The 24415-nt window shown below is 42.7% G+C and overlaps 1 protein-coding gene across 4 annotated transcripts in view; it reads right to left on the bottom strand.

Annotated features, from left to right (window-relative positions):
* The window catches only part of snx29 (sorting nexin 29), a 256411-nt gene that overhangs the window by 91127 nt on the left and 140869 nt on the right, over nt 1–24415 (bottom strand). For all 4 annotated transcript variants that reach the window (XM_086141047.1, XM_086141044.1, XM_086141045.1 and 1 more), the window contains exon 19: nt 16639–16779. In XM_086141047.1, coding sequence (XP_085997173.1) covers nt 16639–16779 — 141 coding nt within the window. The remainder of the gene's footprint in view (nt 1–16638; nt 16780–24415) is intronic.

Here is a 24415-nt window from a genome sequence, read left to right as displayed (position 1 = left end):
TTATTTATACAGGACATAAAGGCAAAAAAAAAAAAAAAAAAAAAGTTATATGCCGTGTTAATTCATTTTTAGAATTTCAAAAGGGTCATGTGGCTCCCGGTATTTTCTTTACCTCTTTGGGGAAACGGAACCAAATGGCTCTTTGGGTGGTAAAAGTTGCCAACCCTGTCCTACATTGAGGGGGATGCTGGAGCCTCTGCCTGCTGTCATTGTGCGAGAGGCCGGCCAAAGCAACCGAATATCTTTGGATAGCAAAGAAAAGGAATTCTAAAACAGGATTGTCATCCTCCTTTTGACATGTCGGTGGCGGTTCTCAGTCGTCCAGGTCCATCTTAGACGAATCTAACAGCGGCAGCTGGATTTTAGTTTCTTACGTTTGCCTTTCGGGAAACGCAACCTGGCTGACGTGGTAAGCTCTGACAAAGCTACGTCCACTCTTACGTTAAAAGGTAAGTGTCCCGTAGCTGGGAACTACGACGCAACGGTGCGGGTGAACTTTTCAACCAATTAAGGAGTTCGCCGTCGTCACCCGCGTAGCCGCTCGGCATCGGAAGCCCGGATGGAGGACCGGGGCTGTAACGTCTCAACCGTGCAGAACACAGCGGGCAAATCTGATGTGTCAGATTAGGCCGCGCGTGCCGCCGTGCGTTTCATGCCGCGTCGACATCGTAAGGGACACCCTGACTGCTTTCATGGATGTCAGACGGGTAATAACGCTAATAGACGTGGTGACAGATTCATCCTCTTGTCGAGATGGAGGGGAGAGGGCTGACGGAGCCAGGTGCTGCTTCTTGTTTGCACAGAGGAATGGGAGGGCAGAGCAGAAACCACCGTGACACACGGATGCAGGTGGAGCTGTCCTCTCTTCAGCTGTCTGCTTACATCCTCGTACGTAAACCCTCCCCCCGCTTCTGGATTTTCCCCTCCTTCACCTCAGCGGCGCCGCGTTAATACGACACGAACCCGAATCAGTCTTCACCGGTAGGAGAGCACGTGTTCCGGCGCACGCGAAACACCGAGGTGAGCGGGGATTTTTGAAAGCATCACCTTGGCCTTATTCTGTCTTCCACAGATGCGCCGTGCGTCACACATCACGCCGTGTGTGCGTGTACGTGTGTGTGTGTGTGTGTGTGTGTGTGGACGGAGAAAGTTTTGCGAGGCTTATTTGGGGGCCGGTCCTGCTGCTCTCGCGTCTAAATGTCATCGAATTCGGATGGAGATAAGACACGGCGCTTTATGAATCCATATGGTGCACAAGATTTTGAAATCCTCAAGGGAAAGCCACCAGAAAAACAAGGTTTATGTGTGTGTGCACAAATATATACATTTAACACACACATACACACACACACACACCACAGCTAAATGTCACTTCAGAGAGGGCAGATAAGCCGCGGAAGAAGCTGTCAATGGAAGAGAAGCATAAACTAGTCGCATGTGTGTCCGGGTCCCTGTGCGGGAAAAAAAAAAAAAACACACCGTGGATAGCTTGTCTGAGAGACAAAAACGTTGCCTGGCAACCAAACGCACGTTCAGAAGCGGGAAAAGTAAGTCTATCCGTCAATCTGAGCCCCCCCTCCGAAAGAAAGAGAGAAAGAAAGAAAGAAAGAAAGAAAGAAAGAAAGAAAGAAAGAAAGAAAGAAATTTAATGGACTGAAATCTTGGAAATATTTTGTGCGGAAAATTTCGAGATCCCCGTCGTCAGACGACGGCACGGATTTGAACTCGAACGGTGGCGGACGGCGGGAAAATGCGCGTAAACACACGCTAAAGCGCGTCTGCTCTTGGCCATGCATAAAACATCACAGGAAATTCAAAAATGCTCATACAAGACCTCCACAATGTCTCCTTGTCATAATTAAAAGCGTAAAACATGTATATTGCATAATATGTCAACAAAATATACTAGGACTGTTAAATAATTCACTTTGTAGTTTCTGATTAATTAATCAGGGCAGCCTTGGCACTCTTTCTTCTCGCTTCAGATGCGCAAGGAGGCGATATAAACGGCGTTTTTGCGGGGCTTATTTTTGGGTCCTTTGCATTACATAACGGCATCGCTGTGTCAGCGTCCCGGCCCGTCCCGCTCGCTGTTTTAATTGAACCAACATTCAGAACAGAGGACGTCACCGGGCTGTGCGTCGTCTCTGTGGGGTCGCCCTGGACGATGCAAGCAAAGAATGATTTCTTTCATTGGTCATCGCCGGTTTCCGCGTCTTTTGAGTCTCAAGAGTCCTGCTCAGCCCTTCCATAATGTTCAAATCCCTCGTGCACACAGCCCGCTGTGAGGGAAAACAACTGTACAAGAAACAGGCTAGGACTCCAAAAGTCCAAATACATGCAGGAGGTTCACTGGAGACACTAAATTGCCCAGAGGCCTGATTTAAAGGTTGCATAGCAACCAAAAGCAGATCCATCTGTAAATATATACAATACAAATATATAAATAAAAGCAAAATAAAACTAAAATACATACCATAAGAAAAAGAAAAATGAGTGTAAATAAAGTGACAAATAAAGTGAAGTGACTCCAACTTCTGTAAAGATATACAATAAATATATTAAATAAAGGTGAGATACATAAAAAAATCATAAGATAAAAAAAACAAAGTAAGTGTAAATAAAGATAAAAATAGAGTGAAGTGACTCCAACATATGTAAAAATATACAATAAATGAATATAAAAAGATAAAAAAGGTAAAAAAAAAATTCAATCAATAACATCAAAAATAAAAAATAAATGTAAAACAAGAAATAGTGTGAGGTGGCTCAAGTATCTAAATATATAATAAAAATGTATAGTTTAAGACAAAATGAAAAATAAAATACATGACATAAAAAAAATAAAAAAAATTGTGCAAATACAGTGAAGCGACTCCAACATCTGTAAATAGATAGAAAAAAAATAAAATAAAGGTCAAATAAAAAAAAAAATAATGGATGAACTTTCCTGCTGCTTGTGATATTGAGAGCCAAATGGATCGATTGCATGCACAGTCAAGACTGCACATGCGTTACTCTGCCACTGTTGTGCATATAAGATGTATACAAATTTATTTAACACTTTGCAAGTCTCCGTAGAAAGAAGAAATCCACAATGTCTTCATTTACCGGCTCGGAAGGAGGGCGGTGGGATTAAAGAGGCGTCAAAAAGGGAGCGATGTTATCGAGCCGGGGGCCGGAATGAGAGACGGGAGCGAGCGAGAGGGGAGACAGTGATGCAAGTGGACAAATGAGGGAAACTGATGTTGAGGGAAGGAAAAGAAGAAGAGCACAAAAAAAAAAAAAAAAAATCTGGATCCGACACGGCCGGTGAGAAAAACCCTGACAGCCGAACCCCCGGGGTCTGACAACAAGCTAGCTTTGAAGTCGCCGCCCGCTCCCCCCCGTCTGTCTCGGCGTTCGCATCAGAAGAGACTTGACGGGCACAACTCTCAAACATTTAGCCTGTGCGCCTGGCGAGACCCCTGATTAGTCAGCTGGTTAAAAAGCTGTCGCTTGCACTGTGCATGTGAGAGTGCGTTACATCATTTGTATGGCTGGGTTACACGGCTGGACGGTCTGGCCTCGAGCTCGATAACAGCGCCGGAGAGACAAATGACGATAAAAGCGAAAATGCAGGCCAGTCGACGGCGAGGGAAGGTCAAAAGACGCGTTCCTTTCACATGTCGACTCCCTCTGCAGCGTTTGCATGAATTTGGAATTCCCACGGGCGACTCACGGGTGTTTCCCAGGTGCGGGAACGATGTCGAGCTCGTGAAAATCACGGACAGGGCGTATGTGTCCCTGCCTTGGCGACCGCAAGTCGGCCGTTGTTTGAGCACGTGCTAGCGGACAGATACCCGCGTACACGCGCACGGACAATCAGTTTTATGTGCAACATTGCCACTCGGGTATTACTTCCAACTGCTGTGGAGAAGGGAAGGAAATGAACGCACCGGACAGGCAACGTGAAAAGGCTTAGCTTCTTTATTGGGTTTTAAGTAACTGCGATCTGCGTACCTAAGAAGAACAACGTACCGTATTTTGCCCCATAAGGGCCACCGCATTTTGAGGTGCAGTATCAATGAACGGGTCTATTTTTAAACATAAGGAAGTGAAGCGCGAGGGATGAAGTAAATCCCGTCTGAGATTGGCGAGGAGGCGGGGTTCAACCCCGGCCCGTCCCCCGTCAATCACATCGCCGTAACGCGGTGAAGAGACAATCGGTGATTGCATTTCAGCAATTTTTCGCCGTGTGGGAGGAAGCCGGGGTCCCTGGAGAGAACCCAAACAGAAGAGTGCCATTTGGACCCGAGGGAAACCTTGTTCCGACTGCTCCGACGTACCGGCCTAGCGTTGTCGCCTTTTTTCCAAACCCCTGCTATTTAGCCGGCGCTATTTCGCTACATTTTGTCTCGGTCGCATGATTGTACTCCTCATTTCAGAATCAGCTTTTAAAGGCCGAGTGTATTCATGTGCGTCTGCAAACAATGCAAAATTATAAAGCGTGAAATTTGTGAGATCATGAGAGAATCGACATGAGTGATGTGTTTGGTGAGTTAGTGCAAAAACCAGGTACCATATTTAGTGGACCAAAAGGTGCAACGCTTCATAAGGCACAATATCAATGAATGGGTCTATTTTCATTCATAAGGAGCACCGCGTTATAAGCCACATGATAAAACATGCGGTATATAAAGCAAAACAGTCAGTTTGGTCGTACTTTTTTTTCATCTTATTCATCTGGCTTTGTTCCCTCGGAAACTGTTTGGTCTTTTCTTGGCACAGTTCATCTGCTTGCTTCCTCCCCTTTCGTACCGTTGATTCATTTATGTTCAATTATTTCGCAGCTGCTCTTTTCCCATGATCTACTGCGAGACTGATAGCCATCAGTTTGAATTCGGCTTTATAAGCATGTCTCTTACCAGGTGCCTTTTTTGGGGGTCCTCATACACACAAATGTACAATAATATTATGCTGAAGCACAGTACGTACCGGTTCTACTTACTGATCTCTGATTGGTTTATGGTTGCCAGCGATAGCGGACATTTCAAGTTAGTGTGAGCTTGGAATAACATTGTTTTTCCGCACTACATAATTAGTTATCTTACATTGTCTGACGTTGCAACCCCTTATTCAACCAAGGGCCAACTTTAATACAACGTCCCTGAGTCAGGTCGGAATGGTCCGACAAACACATTAAAACATTTTAACAGATCTTGGAGTGCAGTGTACCACATTAAATTGGTTGGCACACTGGATTAAAAGGTACACAACCGATTTTTGAGAAAACACAAGGATTTTAAGCGCGTCTTAAAGTGAAAAAAAAACGGTATCCTGTTTGAGCCTGTTGACGAGCCCCTCCGGTGACAAGGTAAAAATTTTTGGGTTCCCATCCACAACTAGTCTGGTGTATGTTAGCAGTGTCATGGGGACGACTGAGGCGACCCTGATCAAAGCCACCTCTGTTTCTACCTCCGAAATGCACCGTTACATTGAGCTACATTTTAATATCCTTGGTCACTCAGCTGTTTAAGTGCCATGAAATGTTCTAATGATGCACCGCTGTCTGTTATGTCTCTGTTGGCGTTTGATTATGAGTTCAGTCATGTGATAATGGTGCTGGTCGCCTCCTGGATGTATGATAGTCTAGTCCAGAGGTGGGCAAACTACAGCCCGCGGGCCACATCCGGCCCGTTGGTCTTTTTCATCCGGCCCACCAAAGACTGGAACAGAATTTTTACTTGATTTAAATGATTGAATGATCGGATCAATGAATATGAGCGCTCAAACAGGAGATTATGTAATTTTTTGAGCTACTTGAGAATATTCCTGAACTGGATGACACAAATTGGCTTTGTGATTTAGCCTTTAGCCACAAAAAAAAAAAAAAAAAAAAAAAAGAAATTAATGTATGTATGTATATGGTTTTGAGATGGCTATTTGGTAGAGTGGTGACTACTGAATAACAACTACTGGTACTTTGGATCTTCAGTTATTGAATTGCAATTTTTGTAAGTCGCTTTGGATAAAAGCGTCTGCTAAATGACTGTAATATGATGGAATGGACATACTGACACCCATGAATGAGCTGCACGTGAAGCTACGAGGGGAAAAAACGGTTTGTGCATGGAATGCTAGCAAATGTCAGAGCCTTCAAAACTAAGCTGGTTTTATTTTCAAAGCAAGCAGGCGAGTCTGATACGTACTTTTAACAATTTTTTTTTTATTTTTATTTTTTTATATGTATTGTGTCTTGTGGTGCCCCGTCCCGTCTGTCAAATTTTAAAAGTCAAATGCGGCTCCTGAGCCAAAAAGTTTGCCCACCCCTGGTCTAGTCCCACGTCAGGAAGAGACTTTGCTTTTGCCTAGTAAGTTTGTCAGTTGCTTTCATTAGAGACTAAGTAACTTATTCTTAAGTCCGGTATTTGATTTTGTCCGATGCCTTTACCCTTGCTGCACAGTTCATCTCTGTTTATATCGGAAACTTGGCAAGTTTTGTTTTTGGGATATGGTAACAGGTTGACCTGGGTTTCTTGTAATAAAACAATTCTACAGGAATATCTCCTCTGCCTCGGCATTTTTGGCCTGATCAACCATCGCCTAGCGGTGTCCGCAAGACCATCCCGTCACACTCACCGCTCGCAAGGGCAATATCTGTGTTGCGACGTCTCGCGGGGGAGGAGAGTTATTATTTGGTGGGAGATGAGTTTTAATAACGCATTCTGAAATGCCATTCGTTTCAATCTAAATCTAATTGAGATTTACGGGAGTGAGTGCGTTTGCTCTGAATGAGCCGAAACCCAAATGTCGATGCCTCTCGGTTCCACCTCTTGATCCTCCATCCATCTATCCAATGATATTTCTCAAACAAACCAGAGTTGGAAGTTGTACATATTTGAATAGGCAGGAAGGCGACCATTACTTTCTCAAAGGTCTTGTTGAGCCGCATTTTGTAATAACAGTGCATTTTGTAATAAACATCCAAAATGTAATAACTTTTTAGTTTCTTTTCGTAATAAAGCTGCATTTTGTAATAAACTGACGCTTTTTGTAATAAACTGCCCCAACGCATTTTGTATTAAATTTTGCTGCATTATGTAATAAGTTCTTACATTTTGAAAAGATTATTACAAAATGCAGTGGCAACTTTTTTATTCTCTAGGTAATGTAATGTAATAACATGGAATTTATAGAATATTCTCTGTTAATGCAACCTTTGAATAGTGTCCTGATAGTAATTGCTAAATACTGCTACTAGGCTAATACATTGATACTAATAATAGGCCCAGCTTTCACAAATACTTTAAAGTAAAATAAAATACAATTAACAAACAAATAAACTATCCTTTAGAATTGTTATTACATCATGCACCATGTTATTACATTTCCTCGAGAATAAAAAAGTTGCAAGTGCATTTTGTAATAATCTTCTCAATATGTAATAACTTGTTACATAACGCGGCAGTTTATTACAAAATGCGGCTTTATTACAAAATGAAATGAAAAAGTGATTACATTTTGGACGTTTATTACAAAATGCACCGTTATTACAAAATGCGGCTCAACAGGTCAGCTCGCCATCCCCCAAATAATTCCAATTTCTCGTCATTAGTCGAAGTAAAACTGCGGATCAATGGACCCTGAGAGATGTGAAGAGCTCTCACCCCATCAAAGCAGAGGAAATGATCCAACAGTAGAAGCCCGGACTTGTATTAATCACATTTCTGGGAATTACACCTTGGTAGCTAACATTTGGATAAAAATACGTATGTGACACACGATTAATTATCTGTGTGCTCACGGCAGAGCAGCCAATCTGGGCGGGGAAGGAGAGCGAGCGGGAATAAAAAGAGCATCATATTTAGTGAGGAGTTGTTGGCACGGTTCGATACGACCGGGTCCAGAATCGGCTAAATAAGGCGTCGATGTAAAACCTAGTCGGTTCCAGGGTAAACAAGCGCAGGCTGAAGAGATCTGTTTCGCCCCTTCGAGTGATTCTCGACGATTCCCTATCACGGAGAAGGAAGACTGAAATAACTCCGGTGTAGAAGCAACAAGGGAGGTGAAAGCCAGCGTCCGACAAAGTCGGGCTCTGGATAAATTATACTTTTGATAATCGGGAGCGATTTTACAATGCGAAGCTTTTAACGACTGGATGCAGACTGATGCACTGACGTCCTGGTTCAAACACTAGGATTTCCCTGCTTGGTCGCAGGTCTGAGCTAATAAATTTGGACATTTGGACATCGAAGTTGCAGCACTCGCCAAAATCTATTGTTTGCGTTGCTTATTTCTCAACCCAATTTTATTTTAAAGCAATGCAAAATACCACCTACAGGATCATCATTCAAAGAAAACCAGCACCTGTTTCAAACAGGTTTACTATACAAATTACTGTTATTATAATAATCACATTTTCCCCCAAAGGGATGATTCATAGGAAGGGTTTTTTATTTTTTCATTTATTTATTCTGCAGTCTTTCAATCTACCGCTGCCTCAGAAATGAGGAGGTGGGCGCACATCCGCTCTGGGCTTGTTGAAATGCCAGTCACATCACATGTATCGTGTAATTCACTTGGAGAACACTCGAGCTTAGCACACATCCGGTTCACACCTCTGTGATTCACCTTCCCGGCGAGTTCCTGTGCGGCTCTGGTGATAAGTCCTGACACCGAACAAGGAGGGAGATCTATTTAACGTCCAAATCACGGGGCAGCGGTGCGTCGGCCGTCTCAGAAGTCAGTCAAGTGTTAGCATAGATAATCGCTCGCTTGGTGAGCGCGGCGGGTTAGCCGCAAAACGCGCCGGGTGAAATCTCTGCAGGATTCTGCAAGACTTAAATCCATAACATAACTCACACTTCGTGAGATTCTGTGCTGTCAGTTATTATGTGAAGTCTCCCTGTGTTCATGCACGTGTGTGTGTGTGTGTGTGTGTGTGTGTGTGTCAAAGACCTGATGAAAGTGAGAGAATTTGGGTTGCGATGCAGATAGCCAGCTGATGCTCCTGCTATCTGATCGCCATTCCGGGGAGCAAATGTGCCGCCGAAAACCAGCTAAAGGTCTCCTCCTCTAACCTCAAACCAAATAACACATTCTGACTGCTTAATTACTGCCCGTGCTTAAGAGAAACACGTGCACGCATGTGTGTGTGTGTGTCTGTGCACTTGCACCGCTCTGTAGTTAGTGTTGTTTTGAAATGGACAAAAAGTGGCTTGAAGGAAGATAACAGCAGAAAACGAAAAGAGAAACACACAGAAAACCTGAAAACCCTAATATGACTGCGCAACGTGTTGGTCCTTCCTGACAAAAATAGTGTCACATCCTCAGAAAAATGTATAAAAAGGAATAAATACATTTTATTTGTTCATTTATTTATTACAGTATACCCTTGTTTTTCGCGGGGGTTACGTTCCAAAAAGAACCCGTGATAGGCAAAATCCGTGAAGTGGAAACCTTTATTTTTTTTTACAATTATCATACAATTAAATACTCTATTATACATTGCTGCTGTCGTCCTTATGTTTTTTTCTTCCTTCTTTGTGGAACGAACAGAAGATTTATTAATTCCGTAACGCCGACCTACAGCCGCATAGCTTTTACCTTCCCTTAGCATGTCCAGAAGTTTAACTTTATCTGCGATAGATGGCATCTTCCGCTGCCTTTTGGGCCCTGCCGCAGGTGCTTTTGTCGCTCCAGAGCGTTTTGTCAACATTATGGGTTTTAGAGAAACTCGAAATTGCAAGAGAATTTGCACGTACGTAATGTAAATTTGGCAAGCTGTTTTACGTACGTGTACATATTAAACTGCAACGTTATTGACGCACAGGTAAAGAAGAAGCCGAGTGACTTTTTTAGCCAATCAGAATGCAGAACACAATGCACGATGCAAATCCGTGAAGTAGCGAAGCCATGAAAAGTTAACCACGTTATAGCGAGGGATCACTGTATAATCACGCACTGCCAGACATTAACAGGTTTTTCCCCATAAGCCATCACTCCGCTAAACACTGAAATACGTATCACATCACGCACCAACAACACCTGTATCTGATCGTCATATTATTTGCACTATAGGGCGCACTTACAAACCTTAAATATTCTCAAAACTCGACCATACGCTTTATAATCCGGTGGTTGAATTCCTGTTGTGCTTACTGACCTCCAACCATTTTAACGTGGTACACAGCGCTCAAAAGTCTGTCAAAATATGTCAATGCGAATTCAGTGCGATGGTCGGAACGCTCCCACCTGACACATAGATGTTTTATTACAGTCGATCTTTAGTTGAATAAAGGGTTGCAACGTCAGACAATGTTGGATAACTAATTATGTAGTGCTGGAAAACAAGGTTGTTCCAACCTCACACTATCTTCAAGTGTCCGCTATCCCTGGCAACCAGAAACCAATCGGAGAACAGTAAGTAGTACATCTACCACTTTTTGTAATATTGGTACGTACTGTGCTTCAGCATAATATTACTGTACATTTGTGTGTATGAGGACCCCCAAAAAAGGCACCTGCTCTGACACATGCTCATAAAGCCGAATTCAAACTGAAGGCTATCAGTCTCGCAGTGGATCATGGGAGGAGAGCAGCTGCGAAATAATTCAACATGAATGAATGGATGATACGAAAGGGGAGGAAGCAAACAGATGGACTGTGCCAAGAAAAGACCAAACAGTTTCCGAAGGACAAAGCGAGATGAATAAGATGAAAAAAAAAAAGTTTTGCTTTATATACCGTATGTTTTATCATGTGTCTTATAACGCGGTGCACCCTATGTACGAAAATAGACCCGCTCACCGATATTGCACTTCAAGATATTTAAAAGACGGTACCTGGTTTTTGCACTAACTCACCAAACACATCGCTCATGTCGATTCTCACATGATCTTACAAATTTCACGCTTTATATTTTGCATTGTTTGCAGACGCAAATGGATACACTTGGCCTTTAAAGCTGATTCGGAAATGAGGAGTACCGAGACAAAATGTAGCGAAATAGCGCCGGCTAAATAGCACGCTAGCACGCTAGACCGGCGCGTCGGAACAAGGCTTCCCTCGAGGGCTACAACATTCGGAGCTGCCGGGTCGGAATGGCACTCTTCTATTTGGGTTCCCTCCAGGGACCCCGACTACCTCCCACACGGCGAAAAAATGCTGAATTCCAATCACCAATAGGTGTGAACGGGAGTGGATTGTCTCTTTACCGCGTTCCGGCGATGTGATTGACGGGGGACGGGCCGCGGTTGAACTCCGCCTCTTCGCCGATCTGAGCCGGGATTGACTTCAACCCTCTGTCATCGTGTCCCCGGGATGGATGCGCTTGATGGAGATCCCAACGCGCTTCACGCCCATTTAGGAATGAGGAGCTATTTTTATACGTAAGCCCGTATTTTCAGAGGCTGGTTTTATCCATAAACACCGGTGACACAGTTCCTTTTGCAGCCACGCGCTCACGTTTATCGCACATCCTCCGCCATCATGATAGATGATGCGGGGACACTTCGCATTATGATCGTAACATTTTATCGCCAAGCCCAGAGACTCTAAGGATGGTTTCCTGTCAAAGTTTTATTAATGTTTTCCTTTTCTGCAGTTTGTCGACTAATGCCACCCATTCATCTAGAAACGGGGATTTGGAAAGAAACTTATGGAAAACTATCAACTCACAGCTGCTCATATTTAAACGCTAGTTTTCAGAGAGACTAAGATGGAGATTTTGCAAAGACTGTCAATCTTAAAATATAAATACCATAATTTCCCAAAAATTGAGCGCACCTGAATATAAGCCGTGCCGGCTAAAAATGATTTAATAAATATGTGTGTACATGTATAGGCTGCAGGTGTCCACATTGAAACATGAGATATTCACACAGAAACGTTTATTTTTTTTACTTTTAATTAAATACATACCGGTAACATCCACGGCTGATGATAAAATAATTTACTAGTATTTAATTAAAATGTAATTTATTTTAATTCCTTCATTTTTAAAACGTCACTTTAAATTTGAAGATTATGGCGATGTAAATACATCTAAATACAACGCGTTAAAATCTTTTGTCACCAGTAAAAAGATGATAGCACACAGAGAGAGGACGGCATATTTGCAGTCGGCGGATTATTTAAGTTCTGCCTTTTTTTTTCTTCAATATAAAAAGGACTCAAATAGACATTGAGTATTATGCTTAAAAAGTCACCTTCAACCCGACGTCTTTTTTCAGAGTTTAAAATGTTTTGTTGCATGCAGGAATGTAATTTTGTTTTCTCTGCAGTTAATCATTGATTTAAAAAAACGCAACACATATTTAGATTCTAGATTGGGTAAAGGCAAAAAAAAAAAAAAAAAAAAAAATTATATGCCATCTTATTTCATTTCAAAAGGGTTGTGTTTGAGCGGTAAAGGCCGACCCCTGGGCTCGGAGGAGCACGGGAATTGAACCACCATGCAATTTTTTTCAGACGGTATTTACAGAGCCTCTGCCAATTCACCCCATCGCTTTTTCCAGTCCATATTGATCGGGACGTCCTTCGCCATCCCCGTTCATCCATACCGCAAACTAATACTGTCACTGCCGCCAATACCGCTCCGGTGATTGTTTGTCTACCGGGTTTCCTGTTTTCTTGCAGCTCATCAATTGGATGTTGATTGTCACCATAAATACTGAAAGACTTGCGATAATATCAAACACATTTGATACTGTCTTACTCCAGTAAGACCCCTGAACTGAAATCTCCTTCTGACTTTCAGATTTAAGTCCGCGGCCGCAAACATCGTTAGGTGGAAGTAGGTGCGTTCATTCACGCAAAAAAAAAAAAATTCACATTTTGTTCATGTCTTGTCTTGTGTGCTGTCTAACTTTTTTTGTGTTGCATTGCTCACCGGTGCATTTCTTTATCTGAAACAAAAGCAAAGCTGATTGCCGATCTGATAACTCCTCGATGCTAACTTGTGTCCCTTAAAACACCAAGTGAAATAATGTCAGTAAAATGCTATCTGTTATGATCTATTGAAGGGGTTACCAAACCTTTTGCAAACGGGGCCTTATTTGGTGAAAATCCGAGGGCCGGCCATTCAGCCGGACATTCTTTGAGGCATTCCTGCTTTCGTCGCAAGCTCACGAAAAAAAGAGTCAAACTCTTCCTTTTGCCCGTAATTGTCTCTTAATGTCAAATGAAATCTCTTCGGTTTTTCATACCACAGTGTTGCTCGCGAGGGAAACATTAGTAAACTCCTGCTTCTTCACAGAACAAATCTTTTCCACCAATTCCATCTGCAGTCTTTAATAAATTCGTGATGTATTGTGATTATAAACAACTGTAATTCCCGCTAAAAACTGAAGTTGCTTTATTTTTGGAATTGCTCCGCGCAACTGGCCAATGAATCCACTCAACCATTGACTGCATGAATTATAGACACTAATTTCTATCTTGTTGCAGTTTAAAATGACACGCATAACATGATTTAACATTTAATGAACATGTTGTGGATGGTATATAGATTAAGAATTACCAAAGCCAGTTTTTCTTACTAAATATTCATGCTTATAATATGGGGTTCAATTATTCCTTCATCTAATAATAGATTAAATTGAATTAAAAGTCAACCCTTTATGCTTGTGTATGAACAAGAAGAGCAAAGGAAGCTTTTTTTCCATGAATCATCGCTCAGGATTTGGTAACACAGATATCCACAACTAAAACCTCTTTGTACTGCACATATTAATGTCGGTGATGGTGAAAGATGGCTAATAAAGGTCAAAATAATCTGTTTTAAATATTACTAAATATATATATATATATATATATATAAATACACACACACATATTCACATGCATATCCATATACACAATCACACATACACATATGTATATATATATATATATATATATATATATACATACACATATAATAAACAACTGTGACTACAGCAATACAATCAGAGATGCTTAAAAAAAGAAAAGGCAGTGGGTTTCCATCTTCTCTCAGATCCTTCTCTATCGTCCACGGCCTCAACCTCACCTCATTCTGATTTCATTTTTTTTTCTTTTTTTATGCACCACGGCTTGCACACACAAACATATTAGTGCCATATTAATGACTGCTGGTGTCTCTATGAGATAATGACTCTTTACTACTTTACCACAGTTGATATTTTAATGAGCAAGTCATAGAATGTGTCTTCGGATGGCGGGGTCGTTGTACTAGGCGCTCCGAAAGGCGAAAATGATACCGAATTTCCAAAGCGCTTCCGTTCCCCATGTCTTTATCTAAATGGACAGATGGTGCTTTCGCGCAAAACCGGACATGGATGGAAAGGTAGTGCGCAGTTGCATTCTGCTGTCATTTCTACGGCCACCAGATGTTCCCATGCGTGTGTTTTTTCAGCGTCTTATGAGAATTACAACCGCCTTATACAACTATGATAAAGTTTGGAGTAAGCACTGTAACGCCACTGATATCACCGCTTTGCCGAAACGTTTTGACGGACGCGTAAAGTCTGCTGAAGTGTCAGTCGTCGGTCTGTACTCGCCAGCCCGTCTCGTCTCCGACAGGGTGCAGGCATAGGCACGGTGAAAACGAATAATATACACAAACCTGCGGTGTAATGGGCTTTTTGGGGGGCATTGTGTACTCACTCGCACTTCCACGGGACCTGCACAGTCATCCATAAACACACAGAAACACACACACAAATACACAAGACGCCTGGCCTCCCGCTCCGCACGTATGTAGCGCTGCGCGACTCAGCATTTAGCGTGCTCTTTCCGGCCGTGAAACCGCAATGTCTTTGAAGGTGGGGGAGCCAGTCAACAGCTTTTGGCGGCGGCCGTCGCAAATCCAGGCAGCCAGAGAATCCAGGTCAAAACCAAATTATCTCCCAAAGGTTGGAGGGAGGCAAAGGAGAACGGGATGAAATGGAGGCGGAGCGGAAAGGACACTGTGTGTGTGTGTGTGTGTGTGTGTGTGAGATTGAGAGAAGTAAATCAAGCTTTCCAAAATGTAAATAAATGGCAGTTATCAGTTGTAAAATACATGGTAATTATAATTTAGGCTATTACAGCGGAGTTAAATAAATGTTTGGTTCGACAAATGTAATTTTATCCTCAACGTTCAGGTAATAATTGTTTTGTTTTGGGTTCATCAATCTAACTTTGACACGAACCGAAGTGAAGCTAAGTGAATAAAAGTCTTTCCCTGTGTGTGTGTGTGTGTGTGTGTGTGTGTGTGTGTGTGTGAGTGATGATCAGGACAAGCAGTGTGTTGGCAGCGAACCGATGCTGGTTAACCCCGTCAGAATATCAGATTATTCGCACTGCAAATTCCCACCTTTATCGAGCGATCTTAACGCTCGCTCGGTGAATGAAATTTAACAGCACGCCATTATTTTTTACGATAAGAAATAACCACACGAGTGGATGCTGTATATTATCCGGGAGGGTGACGGCTGCATTTTATTAAGGTTTCAATTTACTGTTTGCTGAACCGTCTCCCGCCGATGCACGGTCATCGCAGCGCGGACTGCGGCGGCTTCCAGGAGCTCTCTGGACACCTTCATTGCGCATTTTAGCGCTCCGGATGCTTTGTAACCTCAAGCATGGCCACTAATTTCCCACCAGATGAACAGAATCATACTAACTCCATTTTACCGCCAAGGGAATGGAGGCATTTGACTGGCTTACGGTTGTCCATTAGTTTGATGGGAACACTTTACACAGAGAAATACTTTCCCCGCGCTTTTCCGACGGGTAGTTGGGACGATTTCGAGGCTGTGAATTGAAAAGCACTGACCGATAAGCACCTCACACGGCACAAAATATCTCATTTAGTAAGTGATACTTCACGGATGTGAAGAGGACACGTTGGGAAAAAATGAAGTGAAAAAAAAATAGTCGCAGAAGATGTCCGTGAAGACGTTCACAGCAAACACACTGAATCAGACACTTGAAACACAACGTTGAATTCCATGAAGCTTCTGAAGACTCTTGCGTGCACTGACATCAACGAAACTACACTATTCTATATTTTAATTTTGGACCAGTAATTCTTATATCATGACTGACATCGATATACAGGACCGTCTCAGAAAAATAGAATATTGTGATAAAGTTCTTTATCTTCTGTAATGCAATTAAGAAAACAAAAAATCCTTTTTCTCGATATGAAAATAGGATTTTGGAGTTTTCTTAACCCTCGTGCGATCTTAACATTGTGTTCACTCCCCTTGTCCTACGGGTCAAAAATGACCCATAAGGCAATCTTTGTACCCTAGTGGTTTAAAGTATCACTTTTTCTAATTATGGGGTTTTTTGAGGAAAAATCACAAAATTTCAAGTTGGAAAAAAATAGGTGTTTTTTCTACAACTAAACATGGTAGTGGGTCACTTTTGACCCGCAAGGCAACACAAGGGTTAAGCTGTAAGCCATAATCAGCAATATCAAAACAATAAAAATGCATTGCAATATTTCAGTTGATTTGTAATGAATCCAGAATGTATGACATTTTTGTTTTTGGAATTGCATTACCGAAGATGAAGAACTTTATCACAATATTCTAATTTTCGGAGACAGTCCTGTATAATGGCAACACGCGGCGAACGTGGTTTGAAAAAACATCAACCCTGTAAAATGGGCTTTGAGCTCACCTTGTTCCCTATGGCTTTCTTTGGCGGGAAGTTGAACGTGTCCACCTGCGGAAACTGGGACCTCAGGTGGTTGTGGAGCTCCCTGAACTCGGTGTAGCGCCGGTACACGTTCCACTCATTGTCCAGGATACGGATGTAAACCTTCGGGGAGAAAAAACGGTCGTCATCCCATCGGCATCTGAATTAGAAATGCTTTTTCAGATTATGACATCAGTATTACATAGATGTGAAACAGTGTTCCTGTGGTGGAAAAACAAATAAAAAGAAATAAAAAAAACAACCGTCAGGAACCAACTTTGCTTGCATCGGCGATCAGGAACCGAAACTTAAAATCGTGCTAATAAACACACCGCTTTGTTATAGCCTTCTTTTCCCTTTCATGTGTTTGTCATTAACCTCTCACAGCGCACGCGATAAATGGAGACCTGTGAAAGAATAGCCGTGCTTGTAAAAATGTGAATTTTCACTTATATCCTGCAACACACAGCGGCGAAAGAGTGTGTCTGCAGCCGCGACAGCGCTGCCACCATTTCCATGCACCATTAGCTGCTTTATTCAGACTCACAAAAGAGAGAGGGAGCAGAGAGTGGAGGACAGATGAGCCTATTACAAAAAAAAAAAAAAGAGAGAGAGGGAGCCGGAGATGGCTTCCATTTTCAAAGTATAAAACAGGGAACGCAGCGAGAAGGGGAACAGCGAGAGAGAACTATAGAGAATCCCATTGAAGAAAGGCCCGGCCGTCGCACAGGACGCGGCAATACGGCAGGAAAACGCGTGGCAATACAAAGTCTCACTTCAGTCGATACGGACAATTATTCTCACTCTGTTCAACATCTGCCGCTAGCTCCACGAAGGAGGGCTTTGTCTCCGTGCGTCTGTCCCATTTTGTATGTCCAAAATTCGAATCACTTGTTTAACACTTATTAATTCCGCGGATCGCATCTGCACGACTGTGTGTTTTAGATAAAATCGAAGAGGAGGCGACGAGATGCATCCGACGAAGATATTCGATTATTTTGCGTGAGCGTTTGGCGGCTTGAGCCGTCGGCCTTAGAGCGGGTGTTTCAAGAGTTTGCATAACACCGGCAACGGATGAGCAAACATACCGTATTTTTCTGACTATAAGTTGCACTTTTTTCATGGTTTGGCCGGTCCTGCCTCATAAATCGGGTGCGACTTATCTGTTAACATATATAATGCCACGTGTTTTCACAATGTGTGCCAGTATCTGACCATTTAAAATTTAAAGACTGAAAATAAGAAAATCGTACCCTGCAGATTACAAGCTGCAGGTAGTAAAAAATGCAGCCGAAAAACGGGAATCCAGCAGCAGAAAGAAGGTTTGGACTGAGCGAGAAACTGGCGAGGAACTGGCGAAAAGCGGAAGAGATTCCCACTGCAATGAAAAAAATCCAAAAAAGCTAATCGCAGGCTTTTAAAGCGAGAGGAACAACTTCACAAATGGGTGCTTGAACAACATGATACCAGGAGAGAGGTTTCTCTACGGCGCAGTTACGTCTCCACGCCCAGGTAGTTGCCAGGGCGATGAATATTAACGACTTTGCAGGAGGACCTTCTTGGTGTTACCGCTTCATGCAACGCAACAGCCTCTCTATCCGAGCATTTGCAACGATATCCCAAAAACAGCCGCGCAGAAGAGGAAGCGACGTGCCGTCTACCTCCAAAGTTGGCAGAGTTTCTCAGAGGTGACACAGCGAGGATGATTTGGAGTGAGATCCAGGAGTGGCGAACTTACGTTCTGTTGTTTATGCTATAGTTATCTGATTAACTGTTAATATGTCACATTAACATTCCAGACACATATTAAGTCTGTTGTTCTCTCTTCTTTTGTTATAGAATAGAAGAATAAAATATTCCTTTAATCGACCCACAGTGGGGAAATTCCAACAAAAAGGAGACGGTGCAAGAAAGGTAATCAAAAATAGAAGAATAAACAATAAACAGTGTTAACAATATATATAAATAGGTGGGGCTTGTATTAACAAGTTGCACGTAAAGAATGTGACATTATATAAACAGTATAAACATGCGCAAAAATTGCAACTAGCAGCAAACAACAGCAATACATGTTAGCAGTGCAGCGGTAACACCTATGTGTGGGAGAGTGAATGAATGAATGAATGAATGAATGAATGAATGAATGAAGGAAAGAGAAGTGTATTGAGAGTAGAGCTGAGTGTTAAATAGTCGAACAGCAGCCGGCAGGAAGGACCTGCGGATTCTCTCCTTCACAAACTTGGGGTGATGGAGTGTGTCGCTGAAGGAGCTCCCGCATGGAGTGGGAGGCATTGTCATCAGAGATGATAGCTTAGCAACCGCCCTGCTATCCCCCTCCACCCTAGACAGAGCCAGCCTTCCTCTGCAGTTTCCTGTCAGCTGCTGATAGGTTGTTGCTCCAGCAGACTACTCTTAAGAAAATGTCTGATGCCACTAAAGTGTCTAAGAAGGTCCTCCAAAGGACCTGAGTCTCCTCAGTAGGTACAGTCTGCTCTGACCTTTCCAGTGGAGAGCATTATTATAACTATTATTATTATTACTATAACTTGCCTTTCCAGATGAAATGTCTGTTCTTGGTCTCTGATTTCTTAAAATAAATTTCCCACAAAAAAATGTGACTTAGAGTCCAGCGCGACTTATACATGTTTGTTTTGGGGGTGTTTTGCCTTCATTGTGCAAATTTTTGGCTGGTGCGACTTACAGTCTGGAAAATATAGTTCTTAGTTTTGCAAGGAATCGATTGGAAACAATTGCGATTTTAAATGACAGAAATCTGCAGTGAAGAAAACTTGATGTAAAAAAAACTTACTTAGGAGCATCTGACGAAGACAATGTTACTGGTTAAACAATAAAAGGAACGATGTAATAAGTGATTGAAAGATCATATGGTGAAGGTGAAGACAGATTTTGCGAAAATAATATCAGCTATCGGTAGCAGGGTTGCCACTGTTGCCACGGTGACTCAGGGGACGTCAGCATATCTGCCATTTAATTTTCAGATGCTAATTCCTATTGTAACTGTCCACACTGCGACGTGTTGCCCGCATTATTAATCAAAATGATCATTCATATGCACGCATATCACGTCCAAAGCAATTATCGCCCTTCACTCACTGTTCAGGCCTGGAGCCCCTCAATCAGTTATAACTATAGTTTTGTAAATTGCAGTGGGCGTTCCCTCATTGTTGCGACGTCTTCTTCGCATCACAATAATAAAGGGGGGCTTATTAGCAACTACCGCTTAAATGCAGTCACAGAAATCAATGCAAATAAATTCTAGTGCAATGTAATGATTGGGCTGCTGTTAGCGGAGCAGCTCCCGTTGAATTTAACCTGCTGAAGTTCAAGACTTTGTTTGGTCGTCATAAAGCTTTCACAGCGATTCAAATCGTTTTTCTTATTTGAGTAGGTAGGTGGAAATATTCCATGTTTGCAGATGACATTGTGATCTGTAGTAGGAACAGGGAAAAGGTTGAGAAAAATCTAGAGAGGTGGCAGAACAGTATGTTAGACTGGTGCAGGACATGTATGCACGCTGTGAGACAGTGGTGAGGTGTGCTGTGGGTGAAACAGAGAAGTTCAAGGTGGAGGTGGGACTCCATCGGGGATCAGCTCTGGTGATGGACAGGCTGACGGATGAGGTTAGACAGGAATCTCCATAGACCATGATGTTTGCAGATGTCATTGCGGTCTGTAGTGAGAGCGGGGAACAGGTTGAGGAAAATCTAGAGAGGTGGAGGTACAGTATGCTCTGGAGAGGAGAGGAATGAAGGTTCGTCGCAGCAAGACAGAATACGTGTGTGTGAATGAGAGGAACCCGGGTGGAACGGTGAGGCTACAGGGAGTGGAGATCAAGAAGTTGGAGGATTTCAGGTACTTGGGGTCAACAATCCAGAGCAACGGAGAGTGTGGAAAAGAGGTGAAGAGACAGGTTCAAGCAGGTTGGAATGGGTGGAGAAAAGTGTCAGGGGTACTATGAGATAGAAGACTATCGGCCAGAATGAAAGGAAAGGTGTACAAGACAGTGGTGAGACCAGCGATGCTGTATGGACTAGACACAGTTACGACGACGACAAGACAGAAGGCAGAGCTGGAGGTTTCAGAGATGAAGATGTTGAGGTTCTCTTTGGGAGTGACCAGGATGGATAGGATCAGGAACGAGTCCATCAGAGGAACAGCACATGTTAGATGTTTTGGAAAGAAGGTCAGAGAAGCCAGACTGAGATGGTTGGGTCATGTACAGAGGAGGGAGGGTGAATGTATCGGAAGTGGAGCTGCCAGGCAGGAGGTCTAGAAGAAGACCAAAGAGAAGATTTACGGACGTAGTGAGAGAGGATGTGAAGTTAGTGTGAAAGAGGAGGATATGGAGAATAGAGTTAGATAGAGAAGACCCTGAAGGGGAAAGCCGAAAGGAAAAGAAGAAGAAGAAGAAGAAAAGGTGGAAATATTCCACCAGATCCCAGGATGGGTATTTTTTTATTTTGAGATGACATTTCATTCTGCAGGCTCGGGGTCAGATGAGGTAGATGGAGCATAAACGCGGCGCTACTTAAGAGTGCCGAGTTCCCCGCTCACATCTGGAAGGAACATGCCCACTGAGCTGCCGAGTACGACTGCATCTGATTCAGCCGAGCAGCCGGGCATGAAGCCGCTTCGCCCCACAGCGCAGAGACGGCGGCTCGCCATGGAGGAGTAAAAAAAAAATAATAATAATAATCCTTAATCCTATTTTGCCCGCGTACCTTGGAGCAATGGCGAATGAATTTTCACATCGGTCTCATTTGTAAAGAGTCGTTCCCCAGTCAAGTTCGACCGCACAGAGAGAAATTAATGGTGGAGTCAAAGCCGATTTGCGATTGTGATATTCACAATAACAACTTCCGAGTTGGTGCTGCCTGTGCCCGGCCACATCCTGTAAACATCACGTCCAGCAGCCGCGTAAATAAAATACGTAGCGTCTGGGATCAAGCCACATGATCCAATTTAGCCAATCAGAGAGATCCCTCTTGTCAAAGAGTACATGTCTAGGCACAGCCTGACCCCGTGAAAGTGACGCAGGTGGAAACAGATTGAAGATATTACATTGCCGAAGTAGGAGGAAAATATCTGTAATAGGAGTCCTCTTATTCTTTCCGGTGGAATTACACATCTTTGCCTGTGTAACTTCTCTGCGGGAGATTATGAGGTTTAGGAGGGGGGGGGGGAGTTCCTGAGCCGCTGAAAGCCTTTTTCTTCTTCACTTCTGCGATGGCGTTGATTTCGCTTCACCGGCGGAGATCGTCAGATCGGGATTAGCATGCCGGGGGGGGAAAGAGCGAGAGGAAAAGAGAGCGGCTGCAAGGAGCCGCTTCCAACTACAAGCCTTTCGTTGGAATTATTTCGCTTCTGAGATTGGCCAACTGTGATGGAGCGATATTTACATCGGAGAACGAGCCAGGCGGGCCGAACGGCCGGAAATAGTAAGGAGTATTTAGACAAGGTTGCGGTTTTGCAACAAAAAGGGTTTGAGTTAATCGCCAGGCAGTCAAATCTGCTGCAGGAATATCTATGAAATCACTTTGAGATGATTCCGCTGAGCCATATTTACCTTTGACCTGAATTTCCGAACTATAAGCCCCTACTTTTTTCACACGCTTATAAAACAATGCGGCTAATTTGGGGATTTTTTTTGGGCCTGACGAGCTTCATGCCGCCAAAACATTTAGCCTCGTCGCATCGGACCAATGAAATTACCGTGAAATTCCGACGCTGTTCAATTCCGACACTGAAGAAGATGATTTTAATGGATTTAGTGAGCAGGAGGAAGATAGTAATCAGCTGGACTTGGACAAAGCAGGGACTTTTCCTTTTCATTTATTACTAATCTTTCTCATCGGCTGTGTTACTGGCACAGATCAGAAATAAAACATTTCCAGTGTCTATATATATTCATATATTTATTTATCTTTAACCATGTGAGGTGTGCTCAATAGTCCCGAAAATATGGTACTTATTCATTTTTCAATTTCCACAATGTAGTTTGAAACATCTACATTGGATGTAGCTGTAAAGAAAACTCCAACTGTCTTATTTCTCTTATTTGTGAAAAGTGCCGCCTATATAACGTACACGTATATTTATTTACATTTAGCCGGCGCAGCTTATATTCAGGTGCGCTCAACAGTCCGGAAATTACGGTACTTGGACGTAAATGCGGCAAACATCTCGCATATGTCATTATTTAAAAATAACTCTCAATAATGTCCCTATATAACATCATGAATAGTTACATAAAAAAGTGTTGAGTGAAGTTAAAGCATAGTTATAGATTTTATAGTTATAGTCACAACTCCAAGAACATTTACAGGCCTGGTGAACTGACAGGGGTTGAGCCGAGAGACTGAAGTGTCTGTGCCGTACTATTACGGGATTTTAATGACTTTAAGCATTGTGGACTGGCTGTAATTACTCGGTTTATTTTTCTGCCCTTTTCAAAAGTGCAATTTCCGGTTTTATGCCAGAAGCGGTTTTGACTGACAAAGGAGCGGGCGGGTAACGACGTAACATTTTGTTTAGAGACGATCGCTCCCCTCCTCAGTGAGCTGATGTCGGCGGCGCGCTCTTCGGCGAGCGACCGAAATGTGAAAATGATAAGTATGACATTTTGGAGTGTCAATAAGAGGGGAATTGACAGCTGGGGGTTTGTTAGCCGTCCCAAATGTCTTGTTTTTTCGCCGACGTGGAGACAGACATGTCTAGACAGTCTTGATGCAAAGAAAAAATCTTGGGAAGTGACGCCTCGCCAGCCACGACAAAAGATCCTAAATAATCTTCCATCATATAAAATGGACATCAACAGAGAGAAAGGTTAGGACTGAGACGCGTCTAACAATTAACATCCATTTCCTTTTTATACATGATAAATGCGACATAATATATTCTGTATAACTGTTCGAGGGTGTATGAATCCATCCGAGCGGTTCTGCTCGTACCACAAGACGCTAAATAAGTGTATTTCTACGCATTTGTCATCAGTCTCTCATTCATTTCATATCTAAGGATGTTTTGTTTATGTCGTCTTTACGTGTCCGCTCAAGCCGCTTAAACCAGATTACATATTTTGCATGGATGGCAATGACCTGTCTATGCATGTATGTGTGTGTGTGTCTACGTATCCAACATCCGTGTTGAAATTCCCTTAGGGCACAAAGTAGTATTAAAATATATATATATCTGAACTCCATTATTCTTAAGAAAGATTCGTAAAACAAAAAGCTGTGATTGACGTGTATGACCCACATTTGACGGGGGGACGGGACCTCCTGAATGACAGGTGTGCTTGATGAGATGGGGGCAGACATGGCGACTAATGGACCAGCGAGCTGCCATCTCTGCACTTAATGTTTGACCTACAGGAGCAACTTTGGACCAACTTCCTTTTTGCAAGGTGGTAGAAATTGGGTTGTGCGTGCATGCGAAATGGAGGTTGTGTGTTTGTACATAAAGCATGTGCAAACGTATATATGTGTGTATATATGGATATGGATATGTCATAATACATATAAAAAAATGTCACATGCAGAACTCTTAAAACAAAGTCTTTTTTTATTTTATTTTTTATTTTGTTGTTGTTTGGAATATCAGCATCGTATTTATTCTCACATAAACACCCACGCTCACTTTCACCCTCTGGACACACAAGCACTCACACACATACATAGGTTTGCACATAATCTATGTACAAACACGCAACCCCCATTCCCCCAAAACACACACACAC

Source organism: Fistularia commersonii, chromosome 33, assembly GCF_037954325.1.
Source record: "Fistularia commersonii isolate RoL2024-O1a breed Wild chromosome 33, RoL_Fcom_v1.0, whole genome shotgun sequence".
NCBI classification, from domain to species: domain Eukaryota; kingdom Metazoa; phylum Chordata; class Actinopteri; order Syngnathiformes; family Fistulariidae; genus Fistularia; species Fistularia commersonii.
The sequence above is the reverse complement of the archived record's forward strand: the minus strand, read 5'-3'. Positions and strand labels throughout refer to the sequence as shown.